This window comes from Ips typographus, linkage group LG8, assembly GCF_016097725.1.
Source record: "Ips typographus isolate SLU linkage group LG8, UJ_Ityp_2.0, whole genome shotgun sequence".
Classification (NCBI taxonomy): domain Eukaryota; kingdom Metazoa; phylum Arthropoda; class Insecta; order Coleoptera; family Curculionidae; genus Ips; species Ips typographus.
In genome coordinates, this window is record NC_138429.1 from 809,446 (window position 1) to 835,948 (window position 26,503).

Consider the following 26,503-nt stretch of genomic DNA (forward strand, 5'->3'; position numbering starts at 1 on the left):
ATTTTTGAATTTTTATATTAAGTAACGGTTAGTAAAACGTATTAACTTAATTTTTTTAAACTAAGTGACCTTGTATAGAGTGAAGTCCATAGCTTTAAAAAAAAAAGAGATTTTATATGTATTGTGGGTTGCCTGTATTGTGCACGCTCTGACGTTTAACAGCAGCACTACTTTCCGAATCCTGGCCCACTCCCACCTCGTCATTTCAGTAGTCCAATATGTCAATGGACGTGTCCTGTCCCTAGTGTTTTGTTTTGAATTTGGTAAGTTAAAAATATTACAATTTAAAGCTCTTCTACTTTTAAATCTCTTTTTAATTGTGTTAAGTATTCTGTGGTATTACCCATATGTGGACATTCGTTAATTAATTTTTTGGTTAAGGTATGTGTAATATTTTGGTGTTAAACAGATTGCAATAATTTTCCAATTTAAAGACAGTTTCTTGTTTAAAATTGATTTTTATTAAACATTTAACTGAAAGTGTTAAAATAATTGCAATGTTATATAAACCAATACTTTCCTATTTTTCTCCTATTTTCTGTCTTGGCGCCAGTGTTATGTAAACTTTTCAATATGGTACATTTACAAACATATTGCACATTTATTCATATCATAATATTTCATCACTAAAAGATGATTTGTGCTGTTACCTATAGAACAGATTAAGGATGATCTGATATTATAATAAGGCAAAGTTTTTACATATTCAAAAGGAGAAACATTAGTTGAACTTAAATGATGATCACTGTAGGCTTAAGTTTATAATTCATTAATTTGGTTATTGTGTTTTGGCCATAACTGTTCTCAAGCTGGCCATTGGCCAAAAGTATAAAATTTGGCAAGTTTTTATTAGGCACAATACAATAAGTGTAATGCATCAATTCAAATTCATTTTCAGACACAACATCTAATAAGACCTGAACAATTATAAATCTTATTGTGTAAATATAGGAATAGAAGTTTCAAAATTAGGAGAGAGAGACCTATATTGAATATCAATGCTTCTGACAAAGATGGAAACAACTTTGTCAGTGACATATGTCTTTAATGTCATCTGACAGTTGGTCACATATGAAACTATGTCCCACTCATTTCTGCAGGGGTTCTTTCTCTCCTTATCATTGTTCATTCCTTTCCAGGCTAGTAGAGCAAATGTGACGTCACAATGACAAATTTTGACAAAACTATAATTGGGCCAACTGTCAAAATACATCATTGTGACATCACATTTGCTTTGCTTGTTCTATGTAGTGTGAAAACAAATGCGGCTCTTATGTATGATTTTGAAATTATTTCCACATTATTGTCACAAACCGGATAATTTTACACATAGTAATCAGTAATCATTTGGTCAATAATACTGTATAATCCGCAAAATATCCCATTTTATTATACTACTATGTTATTTATTAGATTTGATAACAAAATTAGTTATTGTACTACTTTGACCATTAGTTTTTCTGTATTAATGTGCATGGTTTTTTTTCAGATTGCTGTTTCTACCTGCACATTGCTGTTTCGGAACATTTATTCAACTTAATGTATTTCCAGACTTTAGGAATGCTTGTGAAGAAAATCAAAGCATCCAGTTCAGTGATCAAAGTGTTAATGCAGTGCACATTACAGACAATTACATAGACAGGCCAGTTTTATGATAGCAGGAAATTCAGATAAACAAAGTTTTCTAGTGTTTGAATAGGTCTGCTGAAAAGGTAAAATAAAACAAACTATAGTAATTAATATGGGATAGTGTTGGGGTGAATCATTTTAGTTGAATCCATAATGAGCGACGCGAAAGAGACACCCAGAGAATCATTGAGCTCCTTTGTGGAGAAAACAAATCCAAAGTGTGTAGAGTATGACAAGATTTTGGGACGAAATGTTTTGGTTGCGCCCACTGAAGAACAATACGACTTGCTGCTCAAAAGATTAAAACAGCAACTGGGAGAAGGACGTGGAGAAGTTATATTAGAGGTATCCACCATACGATCATGCTTGAGTTTATCATGAACTTGATTTGATTGGTATTACAGTAAAATGTTTACAGATTGGAGCTTCTGAAGATGGTAGCGAGAGTGGTCTTTTGAATGACGAACTCGAAGCGGCAGTGGCCACTTTACACTCACTGGCCGATAATTTGGGGTGTAGTTGTGTAAGATTGCGGGAAAGGAAAGAGTTGCGCGGCGTTGTTGTGCAATACCTGATTCGAAGAGTGTTAGATCAGGCCGGTGAGTATTTTGATGTGATTCCTATTAAGGGTTTTGTAATTTCTATTTCTGCATATTGGGTTTCAATTTTTAATCATTTTAATTGTAAAGATTTTCTGGAAATTCGAGTTGCTGTAGTAGGCAACGTGGATGCAGGAAAGTCCACTTTACTGGGAGTGTTAACGCACGGCGATTTGGACAATGGCAGAGGGACCGCCCGATTGAAATTGTTTCGACATAAACACGAAATGGAATCTGGCCGGACGAGTTCCGTAGGAAATGATATTCTAGGGTTTGACGAGGAAGGTACTGGAATTATTTTTTTTTCGTAGACAACGTTGTCAAATTTTGCTTTTTTTAGGGAATGTGGTGAATAAGCCTGAACACGGCTCTCTAGATTGGGTAAAAATCTGCGAACGCAGTTCCAAAGTGATCACCTTTATTGACTTGGCGGGCCACGAGAGATATTTAAAAACGACAGTGTTTGGTATGACAGGACATGCTCCTGATTTTGGTATGCTAATGGTAATGGCATTTCAAAGTGTAAATTAACATTTGAGTTAATCTTTGATTGTTTTAGGTGGGTGCAAATGCCGGTATCATAGGAATGACAAAAGAACATTTAGGATTAGCATTGGCATTATCGGTTCCCGTTTTTGTTGTCGTAACTAAAATCGATATGTGTCCGACGAATGTTTTGCAAGACAATCTAAAAATGTTGGTTCGAATTTTGAAATCTCCAGGTTGCCGCAAAGTGCCGGTAATGGTCAAAACTCCCGACGACGTTGTGTTGAGCGCCACAAATTTCGTTTCCGAGAGGTTATGTCCGATTTTTCAAGTATCAAACGTAACCGGAGAAAATTTGGGTTTGTTGAAAACGTTTTTAAACTTGCTGACCACTAAAATGGAATATCACGAAAATGAACCGGCCGAATTTCAAATTGACGACACGTACTCCGTTCCGGTAAATTTGACTTTTTCGCTTATCTGTAACGTAAAATAATTCCATATAATCTTTAGGGTGTTGGTACTGTAGTGTCGGGTACAACCTTAAAAGGTGTGATACGGCTAAATGACACTTTGATGCTGGGCCCAGATCCACTGGGGCATTTTATGCCGATTGCGGTAAAAAGCATCCATCGCAAACGAATGGCTGTGAAAGAAGTTAGAGCTGGTCAAACTGCAAGTTTTGCGCTGAAAAAAGTAATGGGAGTTTTTATGTTTTTATATTTATTTGTAATTTTTGAAAGAAAATTTTATTCATGTAATAGAAAGCCGAAATCACGTGCTACATTTTGACGTTTGAACAAATCTCCTAACTGTCACAGGGACCAAGTTATGGGCTGTCAAATTATGACATCTTCAAAAAAGCTTGTTTGCTTGCATTGCTCTATTTCTCGTTTATTTGTGATTTTTTTAAAGATAATTGTGTTTCGTTAAAAGAAAGACAAAATTACGTGCTACCATTTTGAACAAACCTCCTGAACTGTCATGAGGCCCAACTTTGCGCGTGTTAAATATGAACACCTGTCATGTTAAAAGAAACCAGAATAAAAGTGACAGTTTGAGCTGTTTGATTTTTGGTTGAAATTTGCACTTCTACTTGCTATTTCAAATGATTATTTCCCTCATAGTATAGTCAAAATTTTACCCTTTGAGAATGACGTTAAGCAGGTGAAAAAACACGCATGTCTGGAATTAGATCACAAATTTTAACCTACAAATGCTTTGAAAAATGAGTGATCATGAGAGTTTCAGTTGACATCTGGAAACTGTTTCTTTTCGTACTCAAAAAAAAGCAGCACATTTAGAATTAGCATTTGGGCCTTCTCATTGTAGCGCAGCATTTTTATACCTTTGATATTCGTTTAAATCAAAGTGACAGTAAATGTCAACGTTTTTAACTTGACAGGACGACAAAATTAACAACGTGCCTTTTTTGCTAAAATTGTTTATTTCATATGTTTGATATGCGAGAAACAAAGATGTAAAAAGATGACGTCATTCTCAAAAGGTGAAAATCCGACTATACTAGCAGCCAATAAAATTCAATGAACCTTTCTAGTTCGACCAATGAGAGCCGTTATATACTGAATAAATCCCTAGTTGCTAAAATTTTACACTGAATAAACACCTCCTACCTTTTTCGAATACGTTTTTTTGAAGAACATTTGATATTAAACGAAACGGGATTTAGACACATAAAATTTAGGCTATTTTCTTCATAATTAACAATTAATAAATCACTATAACGTAGTTTCCATTAAAAAATTACATAAATTAAAATATTATGACGTCTGATTGTCAATCTGAAATGTAAACAAAAATATACATGGCTGAACGAAAATCTGTCGTCTGCTAGGGTGAGTTCAATATTATCATTAATTTCATCACGTTTAGTTTAGTATTTATGTTCTAACTAAGGTGTTTTCTTGTTAATAAACTAAAATGTGAGTTTTCAGGAAATAATCTTGACATATACCCCTCGGCGTTCACGTTTTATCACGTAAAATGTGCATTGGTAGGTTTTTTGCAAAATTTTTCTTTTAGGCAAATGGTTTTGACTAAATAATTCTTTGGAAAAAATCCTTCGACCTGCGGTCTCAGGATTTTATCGTCGAATTATTTAGTCTCAATCATTTTCCAAGCAAAATTTTGCAGAAAATCACCTATGCACAGTTTACCTGATAAAACTTGAACGTCTCGGGATATAACCTATGATAAAAACTACTTTTTGAATTTGTGGGATAAATTAAAACAATTAATTATTTTTTTTCTTCCTGCTACAGGTAAAACGTTCTCAAATTCGTAAAGGTATGGTGATGGTTTCTCCAGCACTAAATCCGCAATCATGCTGGGAATTTGAGGGAGAAATTTTGGTTCTACACCATCCAACCACTATCAGCTCACGTTACCAAGCAATGGGTAAACTAATAAGTAATAAAGTATAATAATTAACTTGGTGACTATTTCAAATCCAGTCCACTGCGGCAGTATTAGACAAACGGCCAGTATAATATCGATGTCCAAGGAGTGTCTTAGAACAGGAGACAAGGCTCTAATTCATTTTCGGTTCATCAAACACCCAGAATATATGACGCCAGGTCAGCGAATGGTGTTTAGAGAGGGAAGGACGAAAGCCGTGGGAAATGTTGTACGTCTCTTATTGTGAAATTAACAAGAGTCTACAGTTTTACTGATTAAAGGTTCACATAATTACGCAAGCGTCTCCTAGCCATCAAGGAGCTAAAGCGAAACAAAACAAGCAACAAAGGTATGGCCAAGGACAAGGACAGCAAAGAAATGGGAAGAAAGATGACGACAGTATGGCTACTAAAATCGATTCGGAAAAAAAGGAAAATTACTTAAATGAAGTAGGTTTTTTTACGTCGAATCTACGCGTTTTTATGGTTCACAAATCTCAGCACAGAGTGGATAGATTTGCCAATGATAAAGCAATTTTTTTAGGTAGGAGAGGCTATTTCATTAAAAACAGAAAATACGTTTGAAGCCAGTGCAGATAAAAGAGATAATAGAGGCATGAGGAAAGGGCGTGGCCGCCGTGGGGGTGGTAGAGGCGAAACAACGAATAACAATCCAATAGACAGTTCCACTATCACAAATCCAGCACAGAATAATGTTGCAAAAACAACTCGAGTAAACTAATTAGATCTCTAACATGAATAATCCAGTAGCCTTTCCTTATTTTGATGAATAATTAGTTACCCAGGTATATGAATGTAATTGAAGTCAAACTTTACATAATAAATTAATTTGTTTTATTTACAAAAGTTACTACTAGCAGCATTAATCACTTTCTTCTTCTGACTCTCCAAATTCACCAGTCTTTATAGAGAAATTCATCTCTGTTTGATTTACACTGAGATCATCAATGTCAAAGGTTCTCTGAAAGTGACATTTTACACTGAAATAACAAAAATTGCTTTCTGGAAGTTGTAATTACCTTTATTTGCGGCTTTTCCAGTAGAGTTGTAGATGGTTTCACGTCAGTTTCATTTGAAGAGCCGCTTTTTTGGTCAACAAGGCTGCGCAAATGCATCCATTCCACATCCGTTTTAGCAATCTCTTCCTGAAGTTTTTGTAGCATTCTAACTAAACTTTCATCAGCAGCGTATAATCTTGGTAATTCTTCAAAATTAACTTTTATGTTGCTCGAATGATTGGTCATTTTGTCGTTATTTACATTCATCTAGTTAAAATTTGACAAACTCCAAAAAAAGACAACAAAGCAATAATCTAACCTTAAAAGATAATTCAATCTTCCACTCTTCTTTGCTCTAAGAATGATTCGCTGGTAGGCAACCATGATTACATCAACAGGACTGACATATTACGTTTATCTTTGACATTCAGATAAAATACAAAAATAAACAAAATTTGTTAAAAAAAAAAGATCAAGTTTATGGAGTTCATTAATAGATCATTTGTAATGTTTGTTAATTGGAACGACGTTAGTTGTAATAATAAGCTTAATATTGGAAATTAAACATATCCCTTGATGTAGTCATTTATCTAAATACAGGAGTGTAATGTGACCTAATGACTCACTTGGAATCAAACAGTGGCTGCTCAAAAGGCAGAAATACTTTTTCATCAAAGGTAAAATCTATTTCAAAAAAGTGGGTATGGATAGTAACAAAGTGGTGTGTTTCAGGAACAGCCAATATATTTTCTAATAATGAGGTTCAATCGCAAATTAGCCTTACTAATTCTAATGTCTATATCATTGTTAACCATACTTGTATTGTATTCGATATGTAACACTGAAACTACAAATATGCAAGATCAAAGCATCAAGGTAGTGGAATTAAGGGGGTCTGTGGATATTGACTGTGATATTAATGGAGAATACTTGATTGCTTGCAAAAAAGATGGCTCTGAAGTTTATGTTCCAGTTTCTTTTCTGAAGAAATACTTTGAAATATATGGTGAATTAACCAGTGAGGATATATTTAAATGGGCTCACAGTTACAGTAAAGTCTACCATCCTAAATCTAAATATGATCCTGTGGGTGTATATCTGTATTTTGAAAATTATAATGTTGAAGTAAGGGACAGGGTAAAGTGTGTGAGTGGTGTTGATGGAGTTCCTGTATCTACTCAGTGGGAGAGTCAAGGTTATTATTATCCAACCCAAATTGCTCAATTTGGATTGTCTCATTACTCAAAAAATTTGACTGAACCTGAGCCTAGAGTAACAATCATTGAAGATGGAGAAAAGAACATGGCAACATGGTAATTGTGACTCAAATGTATGATCATTTATAGAAGGTTTTTTTTTACAGGCTGGTTCCAGATTCAGCCACTTTTAAAAGAGTTTTATTATCAAACATAAACAATAAAGTTTTAGAGTTTAAAACTAGTGAGAATTACAATGAAGGAATCCAATTGAAAATAGACTTAGTTATGGATTTTGTTTTAAAGCTTGACCTGCTATTAAATGGGAATAGCAGCTTAACTGTGACACTACAAAATAGGGAAACCAATGATTACTACCTTTTACATTACATTACTAGTGATATTCTCATTACCACAGAGGTTTGTTGGTTGTTTTATAGTCACATAGTTAAATCAAGTAACTTAAATTTATCAGGGTGCTAATATTTATCATGGTCTGGGAAATGTACAGGAATGGAAAAAGTATACAAGAGATTTGATTGTGGACTTACAGAAAGGCCTAAACTATGCCAGTAAAGATAAGTCAAGGCATAAGGTCTCCAAGTCGAAATTCAAAATAGCCAATATAACTTTAAGGTAAGATTTCTAGTTGTAACATTGGCAACATTGGACAGATTCACTGAAATTCTGTGTATCCTTTAATGCCTTGAGCAAACTTAATCTGACAAGTAATGAAAATTTAATTTTACTTACTATTTTATTTATTTTTTTTATTTGCATTAAACACAGAGAAATAGTTTATCACTACTTTAGTTAATTTTTACTATTACCAACAGAACAAAAAAACTTAAAATGTTGAACTTCTGGTGGGCCGTTATTTTCATATTTTGCTTCTTCCAATAGAAATTAAAGTGACCAAAGAAATTGTTATGTCAACCCAGCTTATTTCAATTACTACTTGTCATTGTTGTCAAATCTGTCAGTATATCAATGTCGACTGTCAAACAAAAGTGGCGTCATAATGACGTCCATTTTGAATTTAAAATAATCCGGGGGCAGTTTTAAACACACCACAAAATGAAAAAAAAAAAAACTGTTTCAAATCTTGTTTTTAGAGGTTCTGGTTATTTTGACAATTTAACAATAGCCACGTCTGAACACATGCAAGAGTTTTACGATGCGGCCGAATGGTTTGTAAAAAATCAGGATCCTGAAACTGGGGGCTGGCCTAATCCAGTTAAGAGAAAGATTGCCGCTGATTTTTTAGTTTTGGAGCCCGGTAAGATGATGTTAAATAATGCCATTTTTAAGTTAAATTATCAAGTTAACCAGTCAAATTTACAGTAATCAGCCTTAACGCTGATTTTTTGTAATTTTGTAGGATGGTATTCTGCCATGGGACAGGGTCATGCAATTTCAGTCCTCGCTCGAGCCTTTTATCATTCAGGCGGTGATCAAAAGTACTTAAAAGCAGCATTGAATGGGTTGAAACCATTTAGGTAAGTCACTTTTGATTTGGGGGTTAAACAGTTATTAAAAGTGAGTGGAATTGTATACAGAGTTGCCAGTGCAGATGGTGGCGTTTTAGCTACCTTTCTTAACAAATACCATTGGTACGAAGAGTACCCAACTCAACCAGCGTCGTTTGTTCTCAATGGGTTTATTTTCTCATTACTAGGCTTATACGATTTGATGACTACAGCTCCTCTAGATCAGTCTCAAGTAAGTGTTTCTGGTGATTGATAATTTTTCAGTAATAATTGGTCCTGTAGGAAGCAGAGTTTCTCTACACTGAGGGAATGACTACCTTAAAAAACATGTTGCCTTTATTCGACATGGGCAGCGTAACCGTTTACGATCTTCGACATTTTACATTAGGAATTGCTCCAAATTTAGCGAGATGGGACTATCACGCGACGCACGTTAATCAACTTTTACTATTAGGCACAATCGATGACGATCCAATAATTGCAAAAACAGCTGAACGGTGGTTGGGTTATATGAACGGCAAGAGAGCGGATCACAATTGATTAAAACTGCAGAAAAAATTTGAGCAATGACTGAAATGCCAAAGGTAAGTCAGGGATTGGGAAGAACTGCCCATAACATGACATATCGCACACTGTTCAAATTTTCCATATTAGTTCGTTTACCATAATGAAAATGGTAAATTTACCACACAAGTGGATTCAAAGTTTAGCCGTTATTTTACTTGATTTCTTAGTACATTACTAACAAAGTTGATGACAAGTATTTGAACTGCACTGTGGTATTTTAAAACCATATTTAGATGTCAGTGTGAATGAAAGTTATCAAGGAAAGCTGTAGAAAATCAGCACTGCAATGGTTAATATTCTTACATTCCAATTTATATTAGTAGTTAGTTTTTAATATTATTTATTATCATGACTGAATATTTATTTACTTTTTAGGTTCATATTTAGTATTTACGTTTTGTTCTGTTAGAATATTGGGATTGTGACAATCGTCGTCTTACTATCATAAACTCCTAAGTCATTTTGATAAGAATTTATAGGAAACGAAAAAATGTGCCTAGAAAAACCGTGTAACGGACAGAGAAACGTAGATAATTGCATGCGTGGGACAAAGACAGTAAACGAAAAAAATACCAAGTAGGCCATATTTTCAGTACGCTGTTGCCAAAATCCAATACCGTCGACAAAATGTATTGGATTTTGGCAACAGCGTACTAAAAATATGGCCTACTTGGTATTTTTTTCGTTTACTGTCTTTGTCCCACGCATGCAATTATCTACGTTTCTCTGTCCGTTACACGGTTTTCCTATGGTCGGTTTTGGATTTACCACACCTGTATGTTTCATACATAATTGTTAGGTGCTCTGAAAAGTATACTGATGTGTTTTTAGGATTATTGATAGTAAGACGACGCAATGTTTTGTTTTAAGGGACAAGGACTGACCCTTTAGCAACAATCGTTAACAAAATTGTAAACGGTAGTATCGATCTCAGTATTATATTAGTGATTCAGACTTGCCAGAAGTTAAATACTACTAACCCTACATTTGTTTTAATCCATCCATTTTGATCAATGGGCTCATCCAACATTTCAATTTATTTCCGTCTTTTGCTAATTTACAAGACTTTGAAAATGCGTTAATAAATAATTCAAAACTTCGGTTTTGCCGCGGCACATGACGTAGACGACTTTCAGCAGTATTATTGGCTATGGCAGTTAGCTAATTTATAACCTCAAAGTCAAGTCAATGTTGCCAAATAACACGTTTTATAGTAGGACACGAAAACTTTCAATTTGACATAATCGTCTAGTGTTATCGTTAGAAACTTAAAAACTGTAAACACTGAGACGTTTATAGAATTATACAGTGTGGTCCAAATTGGTGATGCATGTATTGGGATCTCGAAAACGGTAAGAGCTACAGAGTCAATTAAATGGGGAAAGTTTTAGAGAATTCCATGTGAAACTTATTTCCGGTTTCCAAATTAAATTATCTTTCTCCGTTTTTCGGAAAATTGGGAAAACGTCAGAGGCTACATGTTAAACACTCTTTAAGACATCATTAAGGCACTTTTTTACATAGAACACGATGACGTAATTAGAAAAAATCTATCGTCATTGGTTTCCGAGATATGGATGATAACTTTGTAAGCCATCTTGAAGGCGGCCATAAGAAGATAGAACCAATTTGGGACACACTGTAGACTGCTTTTTATCGTTTCTAATTTGTCAAGATTAATTTGAATAGCTAAAACTCTTCGAGCAAAAAGAACAAGTATCAAGAGATAGCAAATACCCCGTTTGTGCATTAAGCGACCGAGACGGAAGTCGCCATCTTTGTCCCCCACATTCGCCTACTGCGCAAGTGAAGCCTATGTGAAGTTAGTTTGTTTTGCTTTTCGATCCGTTAAAGGTTAATTTTTGCAAACTTAAATTAGTTGAATTATTATTGACGAGTGGGCAACAACAGATTGATTATACTCACTGATTTTCTGACAGTTTACGGCCGCCATACTGAACGATTTTTGTCCCCCTCTTTAATTGCTATTGCATCTTCCTTCTATATTTTTTTATTCATTGCCTGTGATAGAAATGGCTCCAGGCAGCTAATTGATTGTTGAAAACTGTTTGACGTTTTAAACGTTACTATGAATTTTTGTTCTGTTAGTTTTAGTTATTTTCATATTTTTTTTCGTTGACAAAATTTAAAAAAAAATGGGATGAGCCCATAATGCAGAAATTTTGTTGTGAAATACACCAACATATCCCCAAACACACTCTGGAAGACTGACAACCAGCTTAATTATTGATGTTAACGTTTAGTTAGACCAGAGTTTGTGAGAAAGACAAGAAACCGATTGAGCCATTATGGGTTGGTATATGTTACTCTATTGTGATTTACGTACTATATAAACGCTTGACAATGTTTGTTCTTATACGTATATAAAAAAGAGTCAATAATAAAATTATAATAGCAATTCTAGTGAACGGTCGTAATGTGTATTACTTTCTAGCGTTGCGCTAATAGGACACAACTAAAGCGCTCGAAAAGCTCTTGAATTGTTAAAAATTTCAGACGAACAATCTAGTATAGGAGAAGTACAAGGTTAGTAGTTTGTAGCCTACTATATTTTTACACTTGCAATCTGTTCTAGTCACAATCACGAATAGTAGAAACTTCATTTTAGTTTTCCTCTGCCGTGTATCTATACTGCTTATCACCACAATAACAACTAACACACAAAATGCAATCATTTTAAGAGCTTACTAGTAGCCTAAAATTACAAAAAAATCCTTGCCAATATTAAGTTTTAAGTTATTGGTTTTTGTATATTAATAATGTTCCTTTTTAAGTAAGTTGGTAGTTTTGTACTTACCTGTTATTTTGTAAGCTTAATTTGTATTTACTATTTATTAACTTTGTTTTAACTGCTAATTACTAAACAATTCCTTGTAGGGCCGTCCCAGATTTTTAAGAGTAGCATATTGCTAGAGATGCGGTTTTTTGATTTGTACGTGGAAAAGAAAATTCTTAAAAATTTCAAGTGACTGTGACAATAATATTAAGAAAAGTATCTAAAGTTTTTGGTTTTATTTCTATCCCAAATCTGTAAACTGTTTAGCCGAGTGTGTGTCAAAAAATTGGAAAAAACATCTCGGTAACATGAAGAGCTAGAGAGATCAGTTTGTAGTATTTTTTATCTTTATAAAAAAAAGTTACAATCATTCAAAAACTGAGAAAATGTAATTTTTGCAAAAAGTGGAATTTTGACAATTTTTTATTTTGCTCCAGGAGGGTTCCAATGTACAGCAAAGAGCGTATTTATACCAAAGGACCTTACGCGATTTTTTAGACTTTTGTAGCTATCTGGGGCTCCATACTCTATAAACATCCCAGTTGGTAGAACCAATAAAACCACTAAAGTGAAATTAAAACCATACTTTTTCATACTGATCTACCGATTAAAATTAAATTATATTAGGAAACCCAGTTTAAGTCTGGAAACAATAATCACGTTTCATTGAGAAGAAATAACTAAATATTTACAAAATTTCTTTTATACTAATTTGGCAGAGTATCGGTGTATTAAAAATGTACAATATAACCTAGAAATACTTGAATAAGCCATATACATGCGTTAATTAAATAAGTAATAATTATTTACAATTAAATCACTGATTCTATACAAAAAAATTACAATTGGCAACTAACTGAATTCAGTTTTACAATATTAAATAAATCGTTGCACTGTATGTTATTTCAAATCAGCTTTATATCATTTACCAAAAGCTTTACGACACTGTGAAATAATACTTAAGTTTTTAAGAAATTAAACGTTGTTGCTTCTTTTTTCGACAATCCGGACAGAACCATTGGCCTTTTGGCGGAACCATTATGCCGACACATTCAAAATGGAACCATTCAATTTCACAATCGTTTGAGTCACACCTGCAAGAAAAAAAACGTTTTTTTGAGCAATAACTTTAATTAAATTCATGAAAAGTTGACTTACCCGATCATTTCCGAAACCTCATCGTACGGACATCGACAGTAACAGTACAACTGAGGTTGTGGCACCTTTGGTGGTTCGGTTGCAATCTGTTGAGGTAGATCATCGTCCATTTCAGAGTCATTCGAGTCAGTTGCGCTGTCTTCTCTTGGAGGCGGCAAAGAGCGTCGAGGAGTCGCCAAACGAATTGGTGGAATAGGAGGCTAAATCCACACATAATTCAGTACAACACGTGTAATTACACCGTAAATTTTCATTACCCTTCTTCGTTTGTCCGCGTGTCGAGTTTTGGGCAATTTTAAAGTAATCGGCTCCACAGTAGGAGTACGTACCAATGGGGCTGTTTTAATAGTGATGGGCGGTACTAACATGGGTGGTGATGGTGCTGGAATCGTCTAAAATAACCAACGTCATTAAAGCACGTAAATTTACAAAAAAAAAATCGACTTACCCTATTAACTTCTTCAAGCTTTGTGCGTTTCAAATGTGGAGTTTTATCAGATTCCTCATCGCTAGAATAACCGTAAAACTTGTTTGGTACTCTTCTGCGTTTAGAGGCACGCACACTAGAATCGGATTGGGTCGATTCTTGCCGTGCTAGTGAAGGAGTGTCCTGCATACCACAGTTGCCAGTTTTGGCATAACAAAATGGCAAAAAAATGACTTACCACACTTGTATCAAGCAGTGGCGGAGTTTGAGGTGCAGTCACCGGAGAGTACCTCGAAATGGACAATGTTATGGGCGCAACCGTCGAAGAAGCTTCGATTTGATGAAACTGTTGGTAGTAGGGCACCGATGGAGGCGGGGGCGGCACTATAGATTCCACATTGATAATCGTAGCCGAATAGGAACGTTCATTCAGAGCTCGTTTGTCACTTTTACGTTTTTTTCCGTTTTTTGCTCTTCTTTTTCTTTTTGGGACCTGCCAAAAATACCTTTATGGTATGTTTTATGACAGTGGGTGTCAAACAGATACCTGTTTCCGCTTCTATGGTTCCCTCAGGCGGTGTGGGCGGTCGACTGGTGCTTTCGATAAACGAACCGTTGGGCACTACGTGAGGTCCCATTTCCGCTATGAGGAGAGCTCGTTTTTCTTCCAAAATTTTTTTCGCAAATTTATGAGGTTCTCTGTAATAAAACCAAACATACACAAAGTTTTAATATCAGGTAAGTCAAAGTGGTATTTTAAAACAAGCATCGCCATTACTTTTGATGATGAGAAATGATATACAGACAGAGAAACGTACATATTTTCAGCGCGCTGTTGCCAAACGCCAAGTATCACTCAAATACCGTCGACAAAATAACTTGGCGTTTGGCAACGGCGCGCTGAAAATATGGCCTACTTGATATTTTTTTCGTTTTCTGTCTTAGTCCCGCGCATGCAATAATGTACGTTTCTCTGTCCGTTACGCGGTTTTCCTATGGTCGATTTTGGATTTACCACACTTGTATATGATGATATGGCATTTACGAATATTCTACCGTAGAAAATTGTTTTTGGTAACTACCATTGCCGTTCTGAAATTTTATATATACCCGGTTTATGATTTATGGATCGAGAAGTTCCGTCGGTAAATTAAGAAAAAAGTGACTTTTGACAGGTTTTCCCTTAAAATTTAGAATCATAACCTCAAAAATTAGTTTATGGTTGACAGTTTGGCGGTTTGTTCCACAGTTTAGCAAGCTTATGAGAGTGACCTGTTAAGTTAAAATGGATTTTAGAATATGTTCTGTGTGTGAGATGGAGGAAGTAATGAACCAGATCCTTAAAAGTTACACCGATTGTGGTAAACGGTGGAATTAGCAGGTAAAATTTTCGTAAATGCCTAGTGATAGTGCATGATTTGAGGGTCTTAACCTCCACCTTATTTAACAAAAGAAAGTTTATAGGTTATAAGGCTTGGTTTGCACCATTTTTATTGCATGATTTAAGCAGCTTAGTGATAAGTCCCAAAATGATAAAATTCATCAGTGAAGAAGGTTTAAGAGTTTTTTTTAAGGTTATAAGGCTCAGTTTACACTATTTGATGGTGGAGAAACTGATCCTAAGAAATCCCAAGGTTTAATAGGACTAACCTGTCATAAAATTCTTCGTCCGTATCACTTTCCGTGGTTTCCAAGTCCGATTCTAGTATCGGCATCTCTGAAGCTACCGCCTGCGGCTGAGTTTCTGGCAACGGCTCTTTTTTACTCTGCTCCATAGCGGTCACGATCTCCTTCTTATTTTTGGCACCTTTGTTGCGCTCTCGCCGTTTGAGACGTCGCTGTTGCTGTTTTTTCCGCCCCTCCTCCGTCGAACTGTCTGAATTCGAGCTGTTTGAACTCGAACTGGAGCTACCCGAACTGCTGTCCGAACACGAACAACTAGAGCCGCAGGCGCAACTCGAATCGCTGCTATCGCTACTAGAAGAACTGGAAGAGTTGGTTCGTTTTCTCTCTGTGGTGGGTCTGATCGTTGTTTCTTCGATTAGGGTTGAAGAAGCCACCGCTGGTGAGGCTTTAGTCAGGTTGTCACCTTCTTTTTGGAAGCAGTAGTCATGGTCTACGCTTTCAGTCGATTCCAAAGACGGCTAAACATTTTTGTAGTAATTATCAAACATTAAATTATTCGGTACTCACCTTAATTTCTACTATAGCATCTACAGGTGTTTGAACTTTCTCAGGATCACCACAATAATCGTGATCTCTTAAAGCCAGCTCCCAAGTGATTCCCTCTTCAACTACAGGAATTGGGATATCCGGTACGTAAGGTTTGTCCACTTTGAATTCCGGTTCTCCAGTTAGCATGTGATCCATTTTCTCTTTACTGGCCTGGTAATTTTTAAAATTATCCCAAATATCTTGCATCACAGTTGACGTGTCCTCGACTGGCGTTTCCATTTCTATTTCGTTCGTTTCCACGTGATTAACGGGTGCTTTCAAACTTTCCACGGTACTGTCGTTTTTAATTGGCACTTCTTCCCCAGTTGGCTCTGCTTTATCTTCATCATTAGTTTCCGCATTTTCCGTTTCGTTTTCTGTGTCGCTACTATCACTTTCGGACAAGTTGAGTTCAGGCAAATCGTACACGTCGACCTTCGGTTTGGGGGCTTTAGACGAATCATCCTCTGAGCCACCCTCAGGTTTATTAACCACATTTTCCTTATTCTCGTTTTCGTCAATTTGAACCGGATCATCTTTAACCTCCTCTTCAACTATTACTTCTTCAGGAGGATCGGTATGCCATTTTAGATGTTTGAGCATTAATTTTTTGGAAACAAACGCTTCCGGACAATCTTGCCAAGTGCACTGATGCTTTCTTTCGTCAGTATGAAGCCGTTTATGAACCTATTAAGTTGAAAAATATTTAAACAAAAATATACAAACTTTCAGGAGTACTGGAAGATATCATAATAAGAAAAAATGTTTATTTTTAAGGTCCTCTAGTGCTCCTGAAAGAGCGTTAGATAAAGAGCAATGAATAAAAAAAGGTGGTCCAATCCGAATTGGACTCTCTTCATTTGTTTCCGATATACAGAGGATTTTTAGAAATTGGCCAGGTTCGATTCTTTCCAATATCTCTGGCTGTCAATTAAGTTAAGTATCAATTTTTCAAATAAGTAACGGAATACAAACTAGAACCCTAATTTTGCCTGGAAAACAAGATAAAATTACAGAATCTTAGAACCAACACTACAAAATACAAAAAACAAGATAAAAACGTTTTCTAGTAAACCTTAAAAAAATACGTGTTCTGATCTCTTTTTCTGAGCTGAGATGACCGGAGAAGAGTGGGCTGCGCAAACTTCTTTTGTTTCAAAGATACGGGGGGCTTTTGAAAATTGGTCATTTTAGAACATCCTCTGTATTTTATTTGCTATTAAAGTTATCAAAAAAGGATTAACTGTTCCCGGTAGAAGTTTTCATGTAGAATCCAATGGCGTAGCCAGTTTTTTTCTATTACGTTTAGTTTCTGACATATGACAGTAAGTTATATTTTTTTAAATGGAACACCTTATATATTTTTAGTTCATTTAATTTTGTTGATTTTCACTTTTTCAACGGTGTATTAAAACATATAAGTTTGTAAACGTTATTCTTGGTAATTAGAAAAAAAGCGTTTCCGTAACAAAAAAGTGCTAAATAATATGTATAAAAATACCCACAGTCGAAACAAAATTTGGCTATGTTCATATTAACATGTTACATGTCGTTTATAAACAGTTTTTTCAACTTCCACCTTAAAAATAGTAGAAAATAGAAATGGCCATTTTTCTTATTAAAGTGACGGTAGAACTGTTTGTAACTTAGATTTTTAATAAGATTTATTAAAAACATTTAATTTTCTGATGTGTTAGTTTATATGATTTCCGATTTTGTTTGGTATTCTAGATATTGGCCTTTAGCTTAGCCAAGGTCTTTTTTTAAAATAACAGGATTAACCTCTACAAACTTATATGTTGTAATACACCGTTAATAAGGTAAAAATCAACAGAACTAAATGACGTAAAAATATATAGGATGTTCCATTTAAAAAAATGTAACTTACTGTCATATGTCAGAAACTAAACGGAATAGAAAAAAACTGACTACGCCATTGGATTCTACATGAAAACCCCCCGTATCTTTGAAACAAAACAAGTTTGCGCCGCCCATTTTTCGCCAGTCATCTCAGCTCAGAAAAAGAGATCAGAACACGTATGCTACTTTTTTCTGTCTATTACCGTTTTCTCTGTACCCCGTAAAACCATCGAAAATGCAGCACCCTGTATAGTGTTCCTTAAGAAAAGTGACTCACGTCAACAACTTTAAATTTAAATAGCAAAAAGCAATTACGCCAATGGAGTCTACGTAAAATACCGCAGAAGTGGTTGTTTTCAGTTTTTTGTTAACTGAAATGACAGCTGAGATAATGGAAAAAATTGAAATTAGCCAGTTTCCAAAAATCCTCTGTTGATCCAAAACAAATGAAGACAGACAATGGGCCTATCCCACATATCATAAATTTTTGTTTTAATGACTGGAATCGGATCTGGAATTTGTCCATTAAATTTAAAAGATCGGTTTTGGCGCGCATGTGACGTACGTAATTCTGGGCGATTTTATTGGCTGTTGCACGCCATCTGTTTCACTTCTTGTCGCTGATTGGTTGATAGTGTAGTACGTCACCGGCGGTGGGCGTTTTAAACATGAGATTAATGTAGTTTTTATCATCATTTTTTTTCTACTTAGACTTAATATTTTTGAAAACAAAAAAATACGGGTGTAATATTTTCAATCCGTCTTTGTAGTTATGAAATAAAAAATAAAGTGGGACAAGCCCATTCTGGTTAGACCATCAGACTAAACTCAAAAATCGAGCTCGCAACAAGTTTCTTACTTTATTACCCTGTAAAACTAACAAAAAAATTGTCCACAAGCCTGTACACTTACTTTCAAAGAAGCAGCTTTAGAAAAAGCCAAATTGCACTCTTCACAAGTGAATGAGGTTGGAGGTACGCAAAAATGATACACATGTGGCCATTTTTTCTGCAAACACTTCTTACACAGAACACTCTCTGTGCCATGTTTCCAAAATAAATGTCTAGTAATATCAGGCTTATTTCTGAAAGAAATTAATCGTTAAGTACCAATTAGTAACGATAAAAACCACGTACCTATAAGCAATTCCACATCTATAACAGAAATGATGTAATTTATGCTTCCAAACGTGATTGGACAGTTTGTACTGGCTATGGCACATTTCTAAACAAACGTCGCACACATTGTGTCTTTTCCTTAAATGGACCATCAATCGAAACGAAGAAGGCAAATCACCGCTGACGCACATGCAACATCTAAATCGAACATCACAGTCTAACACGTACAAACCGGGGCACAAGTGACATATCAGTTCGCTGTAGCTATAAAAGTTTGATTTGCACATTATACACAACAAAAGATTTTTGGAATGGAATTTCCGGTTGTGTAAGTAAAGTTCTTTGTGCACCGTTGTACTATAATGACACTGGAAGCATTCGAATACGTGCGAAAACGTCACCGCTTCCTCGGATACTCCGGAATCCAAATTGAAAAAAACAGTCTCTAAGTATTCTAAACATTCCTTAATTCTAACGTTAAAGCTTTCAGGTATGAGTTCTTCCTCAGTAATGCTCTTGTTAATCGCTGAATAGCGATGTTCAGCCATGGCGTGTAAACCTAATTGTTTGCCATTAACAGCAATTCTTCGAGCGTGATTGCAATAAATACAAGTGGAAACTGTCGCGCGTAAACACTTTTGTAACAAAATAGTAATTTCCATTTTGTCGAGCGGTTGATCAAGTTCAATGTTGATAACTGAAACTTCCGATCCAGCCACAGTATACTGTGGAACAACAGATTTGTCTTCTTCCTCCTCAGTTTCTTTGTCTGGCACTCCATTAGGCAATTCACTTTCTGAAATATTGCAAATTTAAATTAGTTAAGAGTAAAACTTTTACTATGTAAAAAAATAATGTTCTGAGTAGCTATTATGACAATTAATTAAGGTTTTTTTTTTTGTTATGCCGATATATACATATGCAGAGCACAAGAATGGTTTAAAAGTAACAGATTATTACTTAATAATAATAAAACAAAGATTCTACTCTTTAGAACAACACAATTTAAAATTGAAAAACCTGGAACACTAACTTTTGGACAATCAAATACAGAGCTCCTAGAAAATACCAAATTTCTTGGAATTTATTTGGATGAATTCCTAAACTGGTCAAATCATATTTTAGAGTTAAACAAAAAGCTTAGTTCAGTTTGCTATGGCATACGAGTCACTGCAAAATACATGAATGAAAGAACATTAAAAATCCTATATTACGCAAACTTTGAATCTGTGCTCAAGTATGGGATAATATTTTGGGGTTCTAATAGCTTAGCTAAAAACGAGCACACAGGGGGGTTTTCAAAGCTAATGGCATTCTGACGGTGTGGGGACTATATATTTATGAATGTATAGTTTTCTTTTTCAAAAACAAAAGTATGTTTGGTCTGGAGGTACATCATAGTTATAACACTCGAAGCGTAAATGTAAATTATCCGATACACAGATTAACTATAACCGAAAAAAATCCATATTATGCCTGTTTGAAGCTTTATAATAACATTACAAAATGATTTAAAATTAGAAAGAAATGAGAAACTTTTTAAAAGAAAGGTAAAACAGATGTTAATTAATTTAGAGCCATATTGTATCAGGGATTATGTAAGAGACTATTAGGTGTAGGCTCATCTTAAAATGACGTTTTTTGTAGTTACAGGAAATGTATTGTGACCATAATTAGAAATAAAGAAGACTAACTAACTAACTAGTTCTTTAATCTTACCTAGTTCTTCTTCTGTGCCACTTATGTGATGTTCATTCAGCTGTTCATTTTCAGGTTCACTTTCAATGTTATCAACTTCTGCATTTGCTTTTTCACTGTCATCACTGTCTTCTTCCCCTTGCTGATAAACATCCATTTTAGGTAGTTTTAGTGAAAGTTTTGGCACTTTTCTTGTCTCAACTGAGCTGTCCTTTTCAAATTCATTCTCCATTGCGTCTGTATTAGCACTATTGTCCTCATTAGCCTCACCAGCTATAAAGGAATCCAGTGACTCATTTTCACATGAATTCTTCGTGTTTTCAGCATTGTTTGGTGTCTCATCATCAGACTTCTCTTCCTCTACATGATCAGTGATTTCCAATGATTTATTATTTAAATTATCGTCACTTTTACAACTGTCACTATCAGAATTATTTGATGCTTCCAAGTCATCACTACTTTGTTTATCATTATTATCACCTTGCACACCTATTTTTGAGGTACTATGTAGAGGACTATCACATGGGGACTTGTTGTCTTTATGTAGTGAGAGTTCACTATCAGGTTTGTTATTTTCACATTCCTGAGATTTAGTTGAATGATTGTCATTTTCTGTATCATTAGGTAAAGCTCCAAAGTCCCCAGTAACATGGTTTTCAGGGGCAATAACTTGTTTCACCTTTTTATTTTTCACTTTTGATGAAACACAGTTGTGATAAAAGAAATTTTCACCTTCATTAAACTGCTGGTTGCACTCACAACAAATTACATAACAAGGTTCATTGTATGTATTATAAAACTCCTCTAAAGAGTGTTTTATGCCAGGTTCAAGATTGTGTCTTGATTCAATATGATGACATAAATCTTCCAATACTGAGAACATACCTAAACAATACAGGCAAATATACCTTTTATGGTGTTCTAACATGTGTATATACAAATTCCAGTTTTCGTAATAAGTCCCACAGGCCGAACATAAGAAAACCTTCCTGGTCAACTTAAATCCTGAGACATTTTCACCTTCTGTGGATTTTTCCACTGGATGAATGGCAGTGCAATTTAAGAAATGTTCTTGAAGGGTTACCAGAGACTCAAATCCAGATTTTCCACACTTGGGACACTTGAATTGAACTGCTGGCTGCAAACCTAAATATTGAGCATATTCTTTAAGTTTTGGTTTGGGTTTCACAGGTTTTACAGTTTGCTGAGTGTAGGGTATTTCTGGTACAGCTTCACAATTTGTCGAGTGATGGAGTTGGGACAGTTCAAAAAGAGATTCATGAAAAAATGGATTTGAGTGAGTTATAAGGTCCAAGTTGTTATTTGCACTTGGTGGTACACTGTCATAATTTGTGGCACTATTGCAAATGTCATGTTGGAAGTTCTCTTCAGTATTTTGTTTGACTAATAAACTTTCTTCAGAAACATTTGAGGGTACTTCACTAGGTTGCACTGCTGATGTGTGATTCAATCCCAAAACTAGATTGTTTTGATCTTCCTGCTTGTCATCAACTTTACTTTCACAGTCTGTGGCCGAGTTTTCACTATTTACACATTCTTGTGGTAAATCTGACACTTTTTTCTCACCCTTTTTGTTTCTTCTTCTGCCTTTCTTCTTTTGTTTAGGGACACTCTCATCAATAACCAAAACATCACTTTCTGAACTATAAGTATCATCAAATTGATCACTTTGAACATATTCGGGGGCATCCTGTCTAACATCTCCATTAATTTTCGGGCTCTGCAAGGCTGATTTATTTTCATTAGATTGAGCAGCTACTTCATCAGGGAAATTGGCCATGTTAGGTGTAAATGATGGTTTTTCCAAACAGTGTTGTTCAATGGCAGACAAAGGACTATCCAAACCATGTTCCATGCCGGGCTGCGTCTGAATGAATCTCCCTAAAAAATGTTATATTGTCAAAATTTGCTGGAAAGTACCTATTTCTAATGTCAGAACAAACTGATGAACTAGACTAGTAAATAGACCAAATATTCAAGTAAGCTGAAGAATTTGGAACAGACAAAAGTGAGCACAAAGGCCTAGGAAAATATTTAATAGCATTTAGTGTCAAAATTTGCACAACTTTAGCAAATACCTTAGACGTCCTAGTTAACTATTATCAAATCAAAACTTACAGTCATTTATATTAACTTTTGGCTAGATACACGAACTTTGTAGGAATCAATACGTAATTCACAAGCATTTTCAAGAAATTTTTAAGATCCGCACCTTTATGAGGTTAGCAGTAAAATGGCGCTGTTTTGCTGGTAATGCAATGGGTGAGCGGGCTGTGACACTATACTCTGATAAGAAATCTCTAGTTGCTTGCCAGCGTTTTCCTTCAAACAAATCATAGAAAAATGAATTTCATTTGTACGTTTTGCTCCCACCAAGCAATATTTTCAAGCGATTAGATTTCATTTTTTTTTATTTATTTTAATTTTTGTAAAACTCATAAACATGTACAAATTAGCGACCTCTTCCCTTTTCATTCATTCATTTCTGAATGACTGACAAGAATGACAAGACAACTGACGTGACGATTTTGATTATTGGTTTTTCTGCCGTTAGGAGGCGCTTCTGATGGTAAAGAAAGATCAGCTGATTATGAAAGATTTGAGTGAAAGTTTAATTAACAAAGTTCTTATAAAAACATAAACATGGCTGGTTGTATTCCTTGTTTTGTGATTCCATTGTTGTTGTTTATATTCCACCGCTATATACAACCAATCCTTTTAAAATTCTGGAATCCGTGGGCAAAATTGGAGGAAAACGAGAAGAAAGAGAAGTGCGAGTTTAGCTGCGACTGTAAATGGAGTAAAAAACCATCATCAGATGATCCCAATACAAGGGAAACCGTACAGACAAATGAGTGTGCAAATGATGTGAAGGTTGAAGAAAAAAGCAAAAAAGATATTTAAAATTGTGTTATTTAGATCAATTTATTAGTATGGACTAGTATACGTATTCAGGTTGTTTCTTTTTTGATTTATTTATGATTGTCTATAATAAAAACTGGTATTCACATCTTTCAAATAGTAGTAAAAATTTTATATCTGTCACGTGATTGTTTTATACTGCCCAATGCAGTCTCACGTGACATTACCCCTATCAATATATGAAACAAATTTAGTTACCACTTTTAATCAGCTCAACTTTGTTAAATAATAGTTCGTTCTCACGTGACAGAGTTATTGACAACAAACACAATGTCACGTGACTACATTGAATCTAGCTTCTGTCTGGTCTAACGTCAAACATTGGATCACGACATATTTTGATATTCTTGCTCTCAACAAATCAACAATGAGTGTGTTTACTTTTAATTGCAAAATTTTGTGATTTTCTAATACTCCTTTTTGTTATTGCCTAACATTTGCAACCAAAAAAATTAGTGTTTAGAAATAGTTTTTAGTTCAGTGACTTTTCGTACTAAACCCAGAGTTGTTTAGCAAAATATTTTATAGTGTTGGCACTTCCTACTTCCAGTTAAAAGTACACTGAACTTTATGAAAAACTAATATCAGGTTTTTCTGCAAAAAATGCCCGCACCCCGAAGAGATTACAGGCGACAGCCCAACAGCAACTTCACATATGTCAGCCCCTGTGTGAAATATTTAATTTTTTTGTTAAACTTTGTTTTTTGGGTATGAATGTACAATAATGTATAATTTGAGTGTTATGTTTGTTTTTTAATTTGCAGCTTGTTGGAGGCCTTTTGATTGGAATTGGCCTTTATGCATTCGTTGATAAGTGGCAATTGCTTGGCTGGATCAAACTGGAAAACGTTTATGATGTGATATTAAATGTATCTTTAGTGATGATCATTATGGGTGGGGTAATTTTTATAGTCAGTTTTGCTGGTTGTGTTGGTGCTCTCAGAGAAAATACTTGTTTGCTCAAATTTGTAAGTAGAATTACTTTTGTATTTTTCCATAGACAAGTTGTCTTTTGTTGCAGTATTCACTATGTCTTTTAATATTTTTTGTAATTGAATTGGGTATTGCCTTTTTGGGCTTTGTATTTCCCCATTCTATGCAAACAATTCTGCAGGAAAATTTTACTGACAAAATTATACACACATATAGGGATGATCCTGATTTACAAAACTTTATAGATTTTGCTCAGCAAGAAGTAAGTTACAGTATTCAAATATGGGTTTTCAGGATAGTAAATATTAAATTAGTTTAAGTGTTGTGGTCTGAGCTCTGAAGGCTACATGGATTGGTCAAAAAATGAATATTTCAACTGCAGTTCACCTAGTGTGGAACACTGTGGAGTTCCCTTTTCTTGCTGCATAAATGCCACTGATCTCAGTTCAAGATTAGTGAATATTATGTGTGGTTATGGGGTACAAACTCTATCGGTAACAAAGCAAAAACCCCCAGCATTCACTGTATTTTTGACATTGTTTTTTAGGTTGCAGAAGCAAGTAAAAAAGTCTGGACCTCAGGTTGTATAGAAATTGTACGCTCCTGGGCAGAAGGCAACTTGTATGCCATTGCTGTAATTGCTTTAGGAGTGGCTTTGTCACAACTGCTTGTAATTTACTTATCCAAAACATTGGAAGGTCAAATTGAATTGCAGAAATCAAGGTGGGCCAGTTGAAACCTGGGGTATATTTGTAAATATGATGTTCTGCCATTTTAAATCAAGTGTTTTACTGTAAGATCTATGTGGAGTTTTATCTCAAGCGGATGGAGGTATTGTATCTTAATTAATCTTTTAAAAAAGTGAAAATGTACTGCTTAAATGATAATACTGTTTGAATGTTTTTCATTGTAATTAAGGCTTGTGTTTGTGTCCTGTAGTGTTATTGTTCTGAGTTACTGGAGATGGAGGTACAAAAAGTGCAATCACTGAGTTTTATTTAAAATTTTATTGAGTAGAGTGAAACCTTTAATGATTCTATTTGAAGTCAGAGTGGGATGAAAGGATGTGCAACATAATTGTGGTTAAAGCACTTTTTGTAAATCTTACAGCACCATTTTGATGAAAATTAAAAGGGCTTTGTGGTAATGTGCCAAATACTTCTTTAAGATAAAACATCTGAAAATCATTTACTTTTTTACAGTCCCCCTCCAGATCAGTACCAATATAATAGACAACTGGATGATAGTTATGATTATTTTCTCGAGTAACAGAATTCTAATATTTTATGCAAATTAATACACATAATATGATATGTGATACAGCTTTTTATATGTTTACTGGATTTGTTATACATTTTTTATATTCCTTAAAAACCAGTGTGGAAGCTATAACACTTTACTAGTAAAAACTACACCACCACTGGTTTTTTACCAATAACCTATGGTCAACGTTTGATTTGATTTGATTTGGATTGATAGTTTGGTCTTCCATGCTGGTTGTAGTGTACTACCCAAATTAATGTATTAATTATAAATTAATGTATTGTGTGAGTAAAAAGTGTGTTTAGGTACAAGCTCTCTGAAATAGGTATATAAAAGTGACTGGCACAAAAATAAAGTATATTTACGTTCAAATTTATGAAATAATATTATATTCCTTATTCACTAATAAATGCGTAATCAAAATAAAAATGCGTGTTTGTTTGTGAAATAGCAACAGCCGTGGTTTTTTCTAATAATCCTATAATTGTTTATAATTAAACTGTTGTCGGAGCTAGCAAATTATTGTTTAAAAAGAATAGATCGTTGTTTGTGGCAGCTATCAGTTCATTTTTCGTACGGTAGGCGGCGCGTCAATTAGTTGATGGCGTGTGTATCGCGCGGAAAAAGGTAGGAGTGAGGTTAAGAAAAGAGAGAGTTGTTGTTGATAACCAAGAAAGGGGAATGTAACA

The 26,503-nt window shown here is 34.8% G+C and overlaps 5 protein-coding genes across 11 annotated transcripts; 3 read left to right on the plus strand and 2 right to left on the minus strand.

Moving 5' to 3' along the window:
* Positions 1-110: 110 nt before the first annotated feature.
* LOC145732340 (GTP-binding protein 1-like) lies at positions 111-6,002 on the plus strand. 2 transcript variants are annotated; one of them, XM_081984524.1, is made up of 12 exons: positions 111-263; positions 1,490-1,712; positions 1,772-1,974; positions 2,048-2,228; positions 2,319-2,513; positions 2,569-2,732; positions 2,788-3,171; positions 3,228-3,410; positions 4,997-5,132; positions 5,189-5,361; positions 5,414-5,581; positions 5,676-6,002. In XM_081984524.1, exons 3-12 carry the CDS (start codon positions 1,783-1,785, stop codon positions 5,871-5,873), a joined length of 1,974 nt encoding a protein of 657 aa, XP_081840650.1. In that variant the 5' UTR covers positions 111-263; positions 1,490-1,712; positions 1,772-1,782; the 3' UTR covers positions 5,874-6,002. The 2 variants fall into 2 exon arrangements, with proteins under 2 accessions (XP_081840650.1, XP_081840651.1); XM_081984525.1 differs by having other exon boundaries at positions 247-381.
* On the minus strand, positions 5,972-6,473 carry LOC145732370 (uncharacterized). Its single transcript, XM_081984576.1, has 2 exons — positions 6,172-6,473; positions 5,972-6,113 (listed from the first exon to the last, which is right to left on the minus strand). Exons 1-2 carry the CDS (start codon positions 6,415-6,417, stop codon positions 6,015-6,017), a joined length of 345 nt encoding a protein of 114 aa, XP_081840702.1. The 5' UTR covers positions 6,418-6,473; the 3' UTR covers positions 5,972-6,014.
* Positions 6,474-6,607: 134 nt separating this feature from the next.
* On the plus strand, positions 6,608-12,425 carry LOC145732343 (D-glucuronyl C5-epimerase B-like). 4 transcript variants are annotated; one of them, XR_014179004.1, is made up of 10 exons: positions 6,608-6,827; positions 6,883-7,463; positions 7,514-7,766; positions 7,822-7,982; positions 8,462-8,625; positions 8,728-8,845; positions 8,906-9,068; positions 9,119-11,716; positions 11,859-11,950; positions 12,302-12,425. XR_014179004.1 is itself a non-coding variant. In XM_081984532.1 (8 exons), the coding sequence occupies exons 1-8, from the start codon at positions 6,768-6,770 to the stop codon at positions 9,374-9,376; spliced, it is 1,758 nt and encodes a 585-aa protein (XP_081840658.1). In that variant the 5' UTR covers positions 6,608-6,767; the 3' UTR covers positions 9,377-12,425. The 4 variants fall into 4 exon arrangements, 1 of the variants encoding a protein (XP_081840658.1); XR_014179002.1 differs by having other exon boundaries at positions 9,119-11,950; XR_014179003.1 differs by having other exon boundaries at positions 11,859-12,425.
* A 344-nt stretch (positions 12,426-12,769) lies between these two features.
* On the minus strand, positions 12,770-23,181 carry LOC145732336 (uncharacterized). Its single transcript, XM_081984515.1, is given in 13 exon segments — positions 12,770-13,294; positions 13,359-13,558; positions 13,616-13,750; positions 13,807-13,968; positions 14,024-14,245; positions 14,247-14,278; positions 14,333-14,484; positions 15,436-15,929; positions 15,979-16,686; positions 18,772-18,943; positions 18,996-19,773; positions 20,697-22,577; positions 22,909-23,181. Coding segments are annotated over 12 exon segments (5,037 nt in total). The 5' UTR covers positions 22,552-22,577; positions 22,909-23,181; the 3' UTR covers positions 12,770-13,167.
* Positions 23,182-23,934: 753 nt separating this feature from the next.
* LOC145732358 (tetraspanin-33-like) lies at positions 23,935-26,243 on the plus strand. Of its 3 annotated transcripts, none has more exons than XM_081984556.1 (6): positions 23,935-24,326; positions 24,383-24,586; positions 24,640-24,813; positions 24,866-25,045; positions 25,099-25,274; positions 25,754-26,243. In XM_081984556.1, the coding sequence occupies exons 1-6, from the start codon at positions 24,222-24,224 to the stop codon at positions 25,818-25,820; spliced, it is 906 nt and encodes a 301-aa protein (XP_081840682.1). In that variant the 5' UTR covers positions 23,935-24,221; the 3' UTR covers positions 25,821-26,243. The 3 variants fall into 3 exon arrangements, 2 of the variants coding, with proteins under 2 accessions (XP_081840682.1, XP_081840683.1); XR_014179005.1 differs by having other exon boundaries at positions 23,940-24,326; positions 25,099-25,382; XM_081984557.1 differs by having other exon boundaries at positions 23,940-24,326; positions 25,099-26,243.
* The last annotated feature ends 260 nt before the right edge of the window (positions 26,244-26,503 follow it).